The sequence below is a fragment of the Oryzias melastigma genome, linkage group LG15 (assembly GCF_002922805.2).
Source record: "Oryzias melastigma strain HK-1 linkage group LG15, ASM292280v2, whole genome shotgun sequence".
In the NCBI taxonomy this organism is placed as follows: Eukaryota; Metazoa; Chordata; class Actinopteri; order Beloniformes; family Adrianichthyidae; genus Oryzias; species Oryzias melastigma.
In genome coordinates, this window is record NC_050526.1 from 16188687 (window position 1) to 16202012 (window position 13326).

At 42.5% G+C, this 13326-nt stretch overlaps 2 protein-coding genes across 4 annotated transcripts in view; both read left to right on the plus strand.

Moving 5' to 3' along the window:
* Positions 1 to 1751, plus strand: part of si:dkeyp-121d4.3 — a 26776-nt gene extending 25025 nt beyond the window's left edge. Inside the window, exon 21 of the mRNA XM_024297281.2 lies at positions 1490 to 1751. Within this exon, the coding sequence (XP_024153049.1) occupies positions 1490 to 1521 (32 nt within the window). The 3' untranslated portion in view covers positions 1522 to 1751. The remainder of the gene's footprint in view (positions 1 to 1489) is intronic.
* Positions 1752 to 4003: 2252 nt separating this feature from the next.
* The window catches only part of znf318 (zinc finger protein 318), a 14876-nt gene continuing 5553 nt past the window's right edge, over positions 4004 to 13326 (plus strand). Inside the window, exons 1-7 of one of the 3 annotated variants that reach the window (XM_024297282.2) lie at positions 4004 to 4635; positions 6660 to 6751; positions 8713 to 9166; positions 9555 to 10731; positions 10809 to 10906; positions 10972 to 11071; positions 12023 to 12318. In XM_024297282.2, coding sequence (XP_024153050.1) covers positions 4390 to 4635; positions 6660 to 6751; positions 8713 to 9166; positions 9555 to 10731; positions 10809 to 10906; positions 10972 to 11071; positions 12023 to 12318 — 2463 coding nt within the window. In that variant the 5' untranslated portion in view covers positions 4004 to 4389. The remainder of the gene's footprint in view (positions 4636 to 6659; positions 6752 to 8712; positions 9167 to 9554; positions 10732 to 10808; positions 10907 to 10971; positions 11072 to 12022; positions 12319 to 13326) is intronic. The other 2 variants (XM_024297284.2, XM_024297283.2) reach the window with 2 other exon arrangements.

The window sequence follows — 13326 nt, forward strand, 5'->3', positions numbered from 1 at the left end:
TATATAAATTAATTTCCTTTCAATCCCTTTCATACAATCTATTGAATTTACGGTGACAATCTTAATAGGTAAGAGTTACATTGTGTCTTTTTCTGTATAGAAAATAACAAATACGCTTATTTACAACTTTGAGTAACAAAGAATTACATTATGTTTTAGTATGAGTATAAATCTTTTGGTTCTTTTCTTTCTGCATTTTTCTTGCTTTGATTGCTTGAAATAAACTGTTTCCTATCCAAGATGGAGCAAAAAGTTGGATAAGTACAAGAGCAGTACTTCTACTACTATTTCTGCTCCATAACCATCCAGAAAGACTTCTCTGACTGACAACAATGGTTTCTCCTTGAAGCTCTATGGCTTTTATTTAAAAATGTACTCCATGGTACTTGGCTCAGGTAAGTTATGTTTACTCCATTTCCCAGAAATGGAGTAAACATAACATTTTTATGCTTAAGTTTTGTTATTTAGAATGAAAGTCTAGTTTATAAATATTGTAGGTTGCTGCTTTTATTATAACCATAAATCTATTAGTTTCTGTTTTTGTTGTTCCATCTTCTGGCAGAATGGAAACAAAAGCAGATAAATGTGTAATCTTCAGCACCACTATATGTTGTTTTCAGTTTAGAAAAGTCTCTTACTAAAAACACATTTTACTGGGAAAAGAAAAAATGAGAAAATGTTTTTTTTACATAGGTAAAGTAATATTTTGTATAATCTGTTGTTAGATCTGCTAATGGATAAGCAGGGACAAGACTGTTAAAGCAAATGTTTGTATTGTTATTTTTCACATTATTACCTGACTGACTGCAGATTAATAAAATCCTTTTTTCTTTTCTTTCATTTTACGAAAGTGTCCGTCTAAAAAGAAGAACCTGAATTTGACCTGACATTTTCTTTTAAAGCTTCAGGTTCGGCAGTATTCAAAAACTAAAAAATATTTAAAACTTGGATGACTTCAATGTTAAAGCAAAGAAAATTTCTCACAAAGTGAATTACGCTTCTCTTTTTCCAATTGTCTTTAACCAACTTTGACTGTTTTGTGTTTCCTTTATCCTCCACTTGCTTTTCATGAAAACTCAAATTGAAATCTGACTACTGTAGTCCACATTTAGTCATGCTAGATTATAGGAATTGGTGGATTACGTTCTGTTTCTGTGTCAAAATGTGCTGAATCTGCTTCTTCTGACCCAGAAGAAGTCTTCCTGGTACGGGATGAGGGAGGATGTTTATCATCTGCATTTCCTCGGTTTTAGATTGAAACTTATTTGGCAAATAATTATGGCTTTCCTTAAAATCCTGAAAACATTTTCTGAAAAGTTCACAACTTCATCAATTGAGCACAAACTCCTGACTTTGGTGAAACTGATGAGCATGAAGGCCTGATACGTTTGTTTGTTTTTTACTAAAATTTAATTTCTCGTGCTTACATTTTCTTTCTCATCTTGTGCATGCTGATAAAACTGAACACTGGTTTGATTTTGTCTTGTAGAAACTGACGCTGGAGGAACAAAACTCCCCTGAAAAACCATAAGACTCAACATGGAAAAACTAAAGACCAGGCCCAGAGCATCAGTGAAGATGTGTGGACTGAGATATACCGACAAGATTTCATCATGGATCCAGACATGTTGTGAAGTGACAGCAAACACTGAAGTGGTGTTCTACATTCTTTACTTTAAATTAATCAAATTAAAACCGTACCTAAAAAAAACAACAACACAAATCCGTTCCTTTGAGATAGAGCACACTGAGAACAGGATGTTGAGTCATTTTTGGTTGAATGAAAATGATCATGAATGTAAAGTTATTGACTAAATTACTTTCAGTCTTGAGCAATTGAGCATTATGTTTATATTTATATAGCCCAAAATCTTTGTGATTTTGGGCTATATAAATAAAAATTGAATTGATGTTTTTGCTTCAACGGAGTTGGAACTGAAGAACTTCTGGTGTTTGTTATCCGAGTAGATTCAGTTTCATGGATCTCTCCCTTTTTACAGTGGGGTATCATTGAGGATGGAGACTTCAACTGCCCCATTCAGGGGGCATATCCTCTCCTCCCCTGAGGCATCTCTTTTCATTTCTGTTTTTTGTAAAAGGCGGGTGTCTCAGAGGAAGAACAGTTACAGCTCAAAATGGCAACAGATTCCAACATTTATTTAAAGCCACTTATCTCATTTTTAGATTTATTTTTTGTTGTGTTTAAAACTAAACTAGAACGCCTTCAAAGAAAAACAGACTTTGAAGAGCAATTGTCTTTATTTTGTTTTTTATATTGAACGCAGCTCATAAAAAACATGCACAAAATCAATATTTTCAGAAATAAACAGAAGAAAAGTGTGTCTGTGTGTATGTTCTCAAGGTGCTGCCTGATGAAAAATAATAAATTTCCGGCAGTTCTCGACATGAAGTCCATGTGACCCAGTTAACTCCTGTGGCTCAGGATCAGTGGAATGATCACACAAGAACACTAATAAGAACAGGACTTCTATATCCCTGGCTAGTTCACTATGAACGGTTGAACACGGGTGTCTATTGATCAGGTCATGGACAGGAATCCATCACTTACTCCACACTGTGGAGGCTCTGAGCAGAAAATGCTGTCATTCATTCTTCCATTTATTTACCATTGTAAATAAGTCAATCGCTGATCCTATGGATCCTGTTCTTGTAACTGTTTGTTTTCTGCTGCTGGAACTTCCCTACGATGGGATCAATAAAGTATTTTATCGTAAAAAGTTTGTGTTTTGTTTAGTCCTTAAGACTCACCTGGAAGGTAAAGGGAATACAATGAGGTCTGATGATAATGAAAAGTTCTGACCGGACTGTATAATGGCTCGTCCATCCATGCTTTTTGGTCTTTTATCGGCACTGGTCGAACATGTATGAGAGTTTCAGTGGAATACAAAGATGTAAGGACAATTCAAAGGAGAAAGTGAGTTTTTTCACTTTGGTCCCGTGCTGAGCTCTTTTCTTGGTCACAGACCCAGAGGAAGGGCTAGGCTGATGTAAGTGGGACCAACAATGACATTTATCCTTCGATGTACTTATACAAGCAAGCAATACAGCAATGTGCTTCAGACGAATTTCAATCGGTCTTTGTGCTTAGTCACATGTAAATATGTGCAAAAAAAAAAAACAGCCTTTAAAAGAATTGTTTGGATTTTATCACAGGTTTGTGGCCTTACTGGATAAATTGAGATTTTTGGATAAGTAGAGGCAATCTGAGAAATTACAACAGTTGTCCAGCTTTGACAGTGCAGAAGTGGATAATCTGAAAAAGGGGGTAGTTTGATTAGATTAACTAAATTTTATTCTGGCCTCATACTCTAATTAGTGAACAGGAACACATAACCATAAAACCACATGTGTCAAAGTCGAGGCCCGGGGGCCGAATCGGCCCCCCCTTTTTTTTAAACTTTTTTTTCGTTTTCTAGGCTGTTTGAGTTCTGCTAATATTTCAGCTACATGCTAGGATTTTTGTCTAATTCAGGCTTCTTTTTAGTTTTTTGGTTGTTTTGGAATTTAGCTAATATTTCAGCTAGATGCTAGCTGTTTTGGTTAATTTAGGCTTTTTTTCATTTTTTTTATATTTTGAAGTTTAGCTATATGCTAGCTGTTTTGGCTAACCCTTTTTTTTGAGGGGGGGGGGTAATTTGACATTTAGCTAATATTTTAGCTGGCTATCAGGTTCAGTGTTTTCAACTAATAACTTCAACGTTTTCATCTATCAGCTTTAAGTGTTTTTAAGGTATCAATTTCAACATCTTCAGTTATCAACACTAGCATCTTCAGCGGCCAAATTCAGCTTACAGCATTCACACTAGCTTTATCGCAGGTGATGCTATATATCTAGTTCATAATTATGTTAAAAAGTTAGTTATGTTTTTTCAAGTTTTAATAATGTAGTTTTAGAGTGTTAAATAAATGTTTATCCTGTTTGGTCCACTACCTAAGGTGTGTTTTGAATTCTGGCCCCTTGTGCGATTGAGTTTGACACCCCTGCATTAAAAAATACACATACAGTGCCAAAAGTACACAAGATTACTAAAAAGAAAAATAAATACGACAATAGTAAAAAAGAATTCGAGAAAAGATATAAAAAGTTGAAAACATATTAGGAGTTAAAGAAAGTACAGAAATGTCCATAACTGGAGCTGCAGTGCCTGCAGTACATCCCTTCACCTGCGGAGGCCAGCAGCGTGCTCAGTACGGTTTCTACAGCTGCAGAAGAAGTATGGTGCGCACATGCGCAGTAGCAGGAAGTGCCGTTTGTCTGGTCCAAACAAAATCTGGAGGATTTTTTTCCCCCCTTCCCCGTGTTAAAACCCTGTCGCGGGCTCCGGCCCGACATCACCTGCCTCCGCTGCGGCTTCTCTGCTGAAAACCATGTTCCGCGGTCGCCCTCCGCCTAGAGGGGGCTACCAGCCGCCATACGAAGGCCGAGGTCCGCCTAGGCCCTACCCGGGGCCAGGTTACCGGGATGACCGGGGCCGGCCTTCGTACCACCACGACTACCGGGACCACGGGCACCAGGACTCCTTCCGCCGCTCCCCTCCGCGGAGGAGGTACCCTTCCCCGGGCGCCGGGAGCCACCGCAGCGGGGAGTTGTGGTCTGCTGCTCCGCCGAATGAGGTGAGCGCGCGGGATTTTCAGCGCACGACGAACTAAAAAGTCATCACCGGGAGGCTGCGGGGACGCACGCGGATGCAGCTCCCGCCGTCTGCAGAGCCCACAGAGGTGCATGCAGAAATAACGGATGTAACCGCGAGACAAAACCGTATGGAGGGGGAGGGGGGTGCCCCCCCCGGACGAATGTCATTCAAACAAACTCCTTATGTTTAGTAAGATCAGAATTAAAAGCATCACATTGTTTACATGTTCAGTGAATGTTGAAGAAAATAGTTCCTTACTTTTGGGGGGCAAATCGGAAATAGCAGTTCCCACCTCCACCTATTGGGGGCAGTAGCAGCAGAGATGCACCCCAAAGCCACAGGACCATCACTCTGTTCTCAGCATCACTTCCCACTAATGTCGACTTAAGGTGAACGTAAACTGAATTTCACAAACCTAAAATGTTGGCGTGACTTGGATTTGAACCCGCAACCTTCCAGTCCTAGGGCGGACACTCTTCCACAAGGCCACTGAGCTGGTGTCAAGCTCGCAACAGTCTTGTCATCTGTTTTGGAGCGGATGGGGACACGATGGGGACACTGGTGCATGTATAGAAGGCAAACAGGTGGGGGTTTAGTACGGTGGCCCTGAAGGACAAGTCACATCAACAAATCCCTCCACACAAACATTTTAAAGATCACAATAACAACTTCAAAAAAATAACAGCTTAACATTTCAGAAAACACATTAAAATTCCAGAAACCAAAATGAAATGTTAAACAAAACACATTTAAAACTGGAAAAAGTAGAGTAAAATAATTTATTATTACAGACTCAAGCTCCAAATAACAAGATTATAAGAAACAAACCAAAATTCATTCATACAACTTACAGCAATTATACATATTAAAATACCAAGAACAATGGACATGTGTGTGTTATGGGACATTGTGATTGGATGGTAATGTTTGTCCATCATTGACATGAAGCAATACTGGATATCCACCGTCCAGTCAACGATGTCCCAAACCTTTTCCGGATTTTTCATTTTTTAACATTTTGTTTTGGTTTGTAGAAATTACAGATAATTTGCATAATTTGAATTTATCGGTATTGGTCTGATATTTAAAAAATCCCCTGATTTTGTTCTTTTTTAGATTAAGTTTACTTTTTAAATGCATGCCTAACAGATCCCTGGTACTAGGAAGGTTAATGGTTTACACTTGATGTCTAATGGTCAGTAAATGGTTTGAATTCATATTTATTTCAGATATTTTCCAACATTTAAACCGAAATTGTTTCTGTAAGTCCTTGCTTTGTGTTAAAAAAGGTCGAATACAGCATGATTGTACAGTCAAAGAAAAGTTGTACATTTCTAATAAAGAAACAAAAAGGAAATCTAAACTTAGTGTTGTTGTAGACTCTTTAATATCGGTATCTGCAGATATCGGCTATCAGCCAGAGTCGCAGGGAAATATCATTTATTGGTATCGGACGGAAAAATTATATCGGCTCATCCGTAATTTTTTTTTTCTTACATTTTTTTTTTATTTTATTTCGGAAATTTTGTTTTTCCTCAATGTAATGCTGTTTTTCCAAATATTTGTTTTGCTTTTTTCATTGTCAGGAAACCTAAAGATCTTTGCGTCACGTGATTTGTTGATGTGATTTACACCTCCGGGCCACCGTAGTTTGGTATGCTCAAAATCAGGGTGGAGGCCAGTTTCTCCATCAAGACCTCAGCGATGACGGTGTTTAAAACCAATGAAAGAATATCTTAGATTCCAGGGATTCCGGAGTTCAGGGACGAGTGGAGAGGAAGGTCCATGCCGTCCTGAAACATTCAAACATTGAGAGAGGAAGTCTTGAAGGTGAAGCTGATGTGAGGCCGCCCTCCCAGCCTCTTGAAAATGACTTCTGAAACAATCCGGGTCCGTCTGACCCATCTGAGGGGAGTTTCAGTTGACCCCTCCAGGTTCTGAATTAGAGGAGGGATGGTGTTAGGCTCCAACTGATCATCAGCCTGATGATTCTTCGTCTTTCAGAGGGGTCCTCCGGCGGACCACAAGATGGTCATCACCGTTGGGAACGAGCTGACAGACCCGTCTGGCCCCTCCCCTTCCCACCATCATGACAGGTACATCACAGGTTCTCAAGCTAAAGTTTATGTCGTTGACTGTATATGAGAGCTGGACTTAGTGACCCCTCCCCCTTAGCATTCCAGAAAACAGGAAGTGGCTCCAAAATAGACTTCTATAGAGTATTGGTCAGAATTAACATTTTTGATCTGAAACATTTTTTAAATGATCATTTTATTATTTTTTCGTCATATTTTTCTATAGTTCAAGTTATAAACTGACCAATCAGATGACTCAATAAAAGTAGGTGTTCTCACCTTGACATTTGATTGACAGATTTCGTGCTTTTATGTAGCGGGGATGCGGCCCACCAATAAGCTCACTCCTGATTGGCGAGAGCGGTTGCCATAGAAATGATCACTCCGACCAATCGCTGCTCAGTGATGTCGTCTGGTTTCAACATGGCGGCGTTCGTATTGTGAAAAATGTCGACTGAATTGACTCCAATACACTGGAACTTTATTTAAAGCTTTATTTATAAACAGCAAATATAACAAAAGTGTGAATCCTAAGGAGAGATGAAAAAATACCAATGTATACAGACCTTAATGTATACAACATAAATATCACATATAATAATTTTTTGATGATTTAACCATATTGTATTGTTTCATGCAAGAAGTGTTGAAAATGAGGTTTGGAGTTTGACCATTTCCCTTTATGTACATGAAGTTTCCCCCAAAACAAAATAATTCACTGGAACCAGAAGGAAGCCATTTTTTATGAGTGACATCACACTCACTCGGTTCAGTTCTCGTACAGTCAAATGTTTGTATCCAGACTCAGAACACCGAATTTTTCATTTTATTTATTTATTTTTGTAAAACAGCACCAAGATTCTGTATCGTCTTTCACGTTGTTCCACTGCTCCTCTCACTGTAGTCCTAAAAGTTTTATATTATGACATTATTGTTAAATAAGACACATCTGCATCTGATTACAAGTATAAGCATAATATTTACCAAGCTATAACCATTTTATTTATTAGTCAATAATGGGTTGATGAAATTGAACGATTCATTTTAACGATTCATATCATCATGTTTTGGTTTCTGATACGATTAATAATCGATATTGATTCATTCTGAACGTATATCAGATTCAGATTTGAAATATGAAAATAAAGAGTTGAAACAAAAAAGTTTTGAAAGTTTTTAAGCATAAATTATAGAAAGAGATTGCTAGCCTGCTTTATTAAAATTCAGTTAAAACAGACTCATAAACACAAATCTTTTCAACTTAGGTTTTACATAAATCAGTTAGTCAACTTATTTATTAATAAGTTGACTAACTGATTTATGATTTATCATTTTTATGTTTTTACGTATCTATTTCTTAATCCATGCAGAGCCTCCTCAAATTTTAGCCACAGCAATTCCATTATTTTCTATTTTTATGTCTGTTTTATCATTGTTCCTTTTATCTGTCTTAACTAATGTTTATATTTGGCTTTTTTTCAGCACCTTGTTTTCAACAGCAAGTTTATGAAAATTCCTATTTAAATAAAGTGATTGGTTTATTTAAATTTTTAGTTTTGAAATTTAAAAACAGAAAATTTGAAGCAAGAAATAATTAAGTTTCTATTAAAATTGCAGAGACTTTTAGAGACTTAATATTTTTTAGCTTAACACCAATATTTCAGCTTGAATTTTTCAAGGTGTTTTATTCGGGTTTCAAATCTTTATGACCTCGATTTAGCTCCATAGTAAACACTATAAAGAGTAACAGTTGTTAAGTAACTGGTGGCACTTTTGTTCTTCTGGCCAATTTTCTCGCTGTAAAACCCATAAAGATTGAGACCAAACGTTCTGACATGCAGCTCATGTAAACACAGAATATTCGGGATGTCGTGTCCGATCGAGTGACTCCACGCAGACCATGACCGATCCTCCTGTTTCCCAGCATGAGGTGTCGATTTTATTGTGAAGGTTATCTTCAAAGTGATGTCATACTCCGACAGGGACTACGCTCGACACGAGCGCGGAAGCAGCCGGGGGCGGAGCCGTCCTCGCAGCAGCAGTCCGGACCGGAGTCGGGCCAAAAGCCGGGGGCGGAGCAAGAGCCGACACCGAGGCCAGAGCCGCAGTCCAGAGCACGGCCGGGCCAAAAGCCGCGGGCGGAGCAAGAGCCGGCGACGCAGCAGATCCAGATCCAGATCCAGGTCCAGGTCCAGGTCGAGGGGGAGGAGCAGAGGAAGAAGCCGTGGGCGGAGCCACGGGCGCAGCAAAAGTCGACGGCGCAGCAGCAGCTCCAGGAGCAGCAGCTCCAGTAACTACAACCGGGAGGAGAAAGACAGTAACTTCATGGAACTGGACCGGGCCCGGCGCCGGAAAGAGCTGGAAGAGATGCTGACCCAGCCCACCAAGTCCATTCTGAAGAAGCGCAACAACTCAGACGATTCTCCATCTGTCAGGGTAGGGCTGCATCCCGACCGGTCCTGGGGGGTTTAGGAGGGGCTGGTTTGTCAAATGGAGTAAAAATGTTCTGGTTAAGAGCATATAGAGCAGGGCTCCCAAACTACGGCCCACGGGCCAGATCCGGCCCTCCTCTAGTATCAGAGATGCAAAAAATATTTTCGCCATTCTGGCTTTGAGCTAGCAAAATAGTGTTGTGCTACAGAAAACACTGTTAGCATTAAACTGACCCGTGTCCCACATCAGTGAAGAAAAAAGTTATGTGGCCCTAACCAGAAAAGGTTTTTGGGACCCCTGCTCTAGAGGGATTCAAGTTCTGGGTTTGAGGGCTGAGCGTTCTGCTCCCAGGTTCTGTTTTCTAAACCTAAATATCTGCTTCCTGTCCCAGCAGAGCTCCCTCTCCCCTCAACGTCCGGATGGTTCCAACATGTCCCGGGTGGCGGAGCAGCTGCTGCAGGCTGTCAAGAGCACCGACCCGCGGGCCATGGCCTCCATGCTTGCAGAGCTGCAGTCCGACCCGCACATGGCCCAGCGGGCCGGCCTGGACAAGGAGATCCGGGAGATCCTGAACCTCCTGGGGGGGCCTGCGCCGGCGGCCACAAGCGCGGAGAAAAACGTTGAGGACATCGACGACGAGGAGAAGTTCCTGTACGGCGACTCGGAAGACCCCAAACCTCCCATAGCAGCAGAACAAACTCACAATCCGGGCCTGGACCTGTATGGAGAAGTGACCGAGGATTCTCTGTACATGGACCCGGCCCCCCACAGAGCTGTGGGGGCCTACGCCTACTCGAGCACCTCCGCTCATGTCCAGTCTCTTCCTCCAACAAACGAGGTGAAAAGCAGCTATGTGAGCAGACCCATCATCGGACCGGACCAGAACATCACGGTCCAGGTGTCCAACCCCGCCTACCCCCCCGGGACAGAACCTCTGGAGGAAGATGAGCGCCAGGCGGTGGAGGAGTATGAGAAGATCCAAGACCTGCTGAAGACCATCGGGCTGGACCTGGGGGTGACCGAAATCAGCAAGATGGCCGCCAGGACCAAAGAGCGTCTCCACGGCAACAAGCCCCCCCCCAAGACCCCCACACGCCGCCGACGCCACTCATCCAGCAGCTCCGACGGCAGCCGGCGGGCTCGGTGGAGGCGGAGCCGCAGCGGCAGCTCCAGCAGCAGCGATCGGGGGGAGAGGGGGCGTGGCTGGAGCAGCGACGAGGACTCCAGGAAGGGCGGGGCTCCGCCCAAAAGAAGCAAAGATAAGGAAGCCACCGAGACGCCCGTCGAGCCGGCGAAACCTGCGGAGCCCGCCCCACAGGCCCCTCCCCTCACTGCTGGCATGCCCATTCCTACGTACCCTCCCCCGCAGATCCACGGCATGATGCCCCCCAACTTCCCCCCGCCGCCCTTTAGCCAGTATGGGAACTACATGGCTTACATGCACCAGCAGTGGCCCCCCATGTATCCTCCTCCGAGCATGCCTGTGCCCCCCCCAACCGGCACCGAGGCCTACCCCCCACCCCTGTCCTACCCCCCTGCTAAAGGAGGCCCCACCGTAGAGGAGAAAGGTGAGACATACTCATACAGGTGAATGTCTCCATAAGTTCTGGAGCGTCTCGGTGACATCGCGGATCGTCTGACTCAGCAGGGTCAGCAAAGGTCGACCACCCGGCGGCGGAGCGGCGCAGCAGCCAGGACAGCCGGGTCTCCGACGAGATGAACACCGAGAGCCAGAAGCAGAAGGTACCGGGACCCTGGCGGAGTCAGCCCCGGGATGTGGTTCTGAATGCCCCTGTTCTTGTGTTCAGGTTCTGGAGGAGCGGGAAAAACTGAAGCAGGAGAGGGAGATGCGGATGACCAAAAAGGAGTACCTCATAAAGGAGCTGGAGCGGCTCCGGAAGCAGCAGGGTAAGCTTCTTCCTCAGCGTGACGAGGGTTTGGGAAGCTTTAAGGGCGGTGTTTCACACTCAGTTGCACAAGGGTCCAAAATCCAACACTGTTTGAATCTGTCACAGGCAAAACTGCTAACCGAAAACACTGTTAGCATCAATCGCAGACCGAACGGCTAACATGAAACACTGTTAGCATCAATCGCAGACCGAACGGCTAACATGAAACACTGTTAGCATCAATCGCAGACTGAACGGCTAAAATAAAACATGGTTAACACCAGTTGCAGACAAGACGGCTAGCAAAAACAATGTTGGCGTCAATCTCAGACAGGGTCCAAGATTCAAAACATACCTTAGATCACGGGCTGAACAGGATAAACATTAATTGAACACTCTAAAACTAAATTTTGAAAACTTTAAGTCCGTAAATTTTTAACATAATTATGAACTAAACATTCGGCATCACCAACGATAATGCTAGTGTGAATGCTGTAAGATGAAGTTGGCCGCTGAAGATGCTAGTACTGATAGCTGAAAAAAGCCTGAATTAGCTTAAACAGCTAGCATGTAGCTGAAATATTAGCTAAACTCCAAAATAGCCTAAAAAATCTTAGTAAATACCAAAATAGTCCAAAAAGCTAGCAGAATGTCAATTTTTAAAACGTTAAAACTGTAACTTTTTAACATAATTCTGACTAATGAAAAAGCAGGAATATTATTCCAGAATAAATCCACTTAAACCTTAAATAACTTTCAATATTTTACTCTCTATAAAAATATATTTTGTCAAAATTATACAAATTAGAAATGAGCACAAGATAACATCGGGTCATTAATAACAATAAAATAAATTGATCTGGAGGGCCGGATAGAATTATCCAGAGGGCCGGATCCGGCCCCCGGGCCTTGACCTTGACACGTGCTTTAAAGGTCCATACTGAGTCTCCATTGGTTCTGTCCTCCTCAGGTGAACTTCTGAGAAAGAAGCGGCGGGAGAAAGACGGACATAAAGACCCCCTTTTGCAGGAGATCAACCGCCTGCAGGAGGAGGTCATGGTTCAGATCTCCAACCTCCGCAAGGACCACGAGGCCGCAGAGAAGAAACGCAGCGAGATCGAGAAGGTTGCGCTTATTCTAGGCCTGAGTCCCTCAGACCGTCCTCGCAAGAGCAGCAAACCCCCCGAGGTGCAGCTGCCGGAGCCCCCACCGAAGAAGCAGAGCAGTCCCGAGAGCCGGCCGGCGCCCAGCAGCTCTGCAGCCAAGGTAAGCGGGTTCTGGTTCAGATCAGGAGTACTGTCACATGACCAGACCGTGGAGCTAACGTGGAGCTAGCTAGTTCTGAGATGCTACAGGTTTCGCTAAAGCCGGATTCTGCATTTAGCGATTCCCATTAAGAAAAACATTTTAAGACTCTATGAGAAATAAAGACTTCTGCCAAATTAAAACCCTTATTGACACAAAGTTCTCTGAGCTTTTAATGTGAAAGGTTTCTGTTGCCTGTGACTTAATGCTTTGCTTCCTGTTCTTCAACTGGACCGCTTATGGCAGAACCTGTGGAGGTAGCATTTGATGGTCTTTTTAATCACTGGAAAAACAGGGAAAAAAGTCAAAAATGATTTTCCTAATAGCAGGTTTTCTTTAAGCTAAAAAAATAAAGCAAGTCAGCCAATGGAGAACCAAAAAAAAGGTTTTACAAAGAACTCTTATTTTAAAGGGCCTGTACCATGCAACTTACTGTGATGTTCATTTATCTAAAAAAATAACCCCAAAGCAGTATTTTGATCAATTCACACATTTCTTAGTAAACTTATAAAAACCTGCCCTCTCAACAGGCCCCCCCAATCCTACGAAAATGAGCAGGTTCTCACAAGCTGATGTCATAAAGTAAGAAAAGCCCTTTTCAGGAAGAGTGCGCTGCCAATACCGCCCCCAGGCTATCACAAACACCTATTTTCTCCTTAAAGATAGCGATGATCAGTTGCTAGCTTGCCACTCAGCAAGGATTAATCAGCTTGTTACTTCACCGCTCAGATAATGGTAATCAGACGCTAACTTCACCGCTCAGCCTACGGTAATCAGACGCTAACTTCACCGCTCAGCTAGTGGTGATCAGCTGCTTACTTCGCCACTTCCTTGTAGGAAAAACTCATGAAATAATTAGTTTAATTATTTTTTAGTGTGCCAAACAAAATACATGATCATAAATATGGATGTAGTTTACTCTAAAAGACTTAAGAAATTCATGGTATAGGCCCTTTAAGGCATTTTATC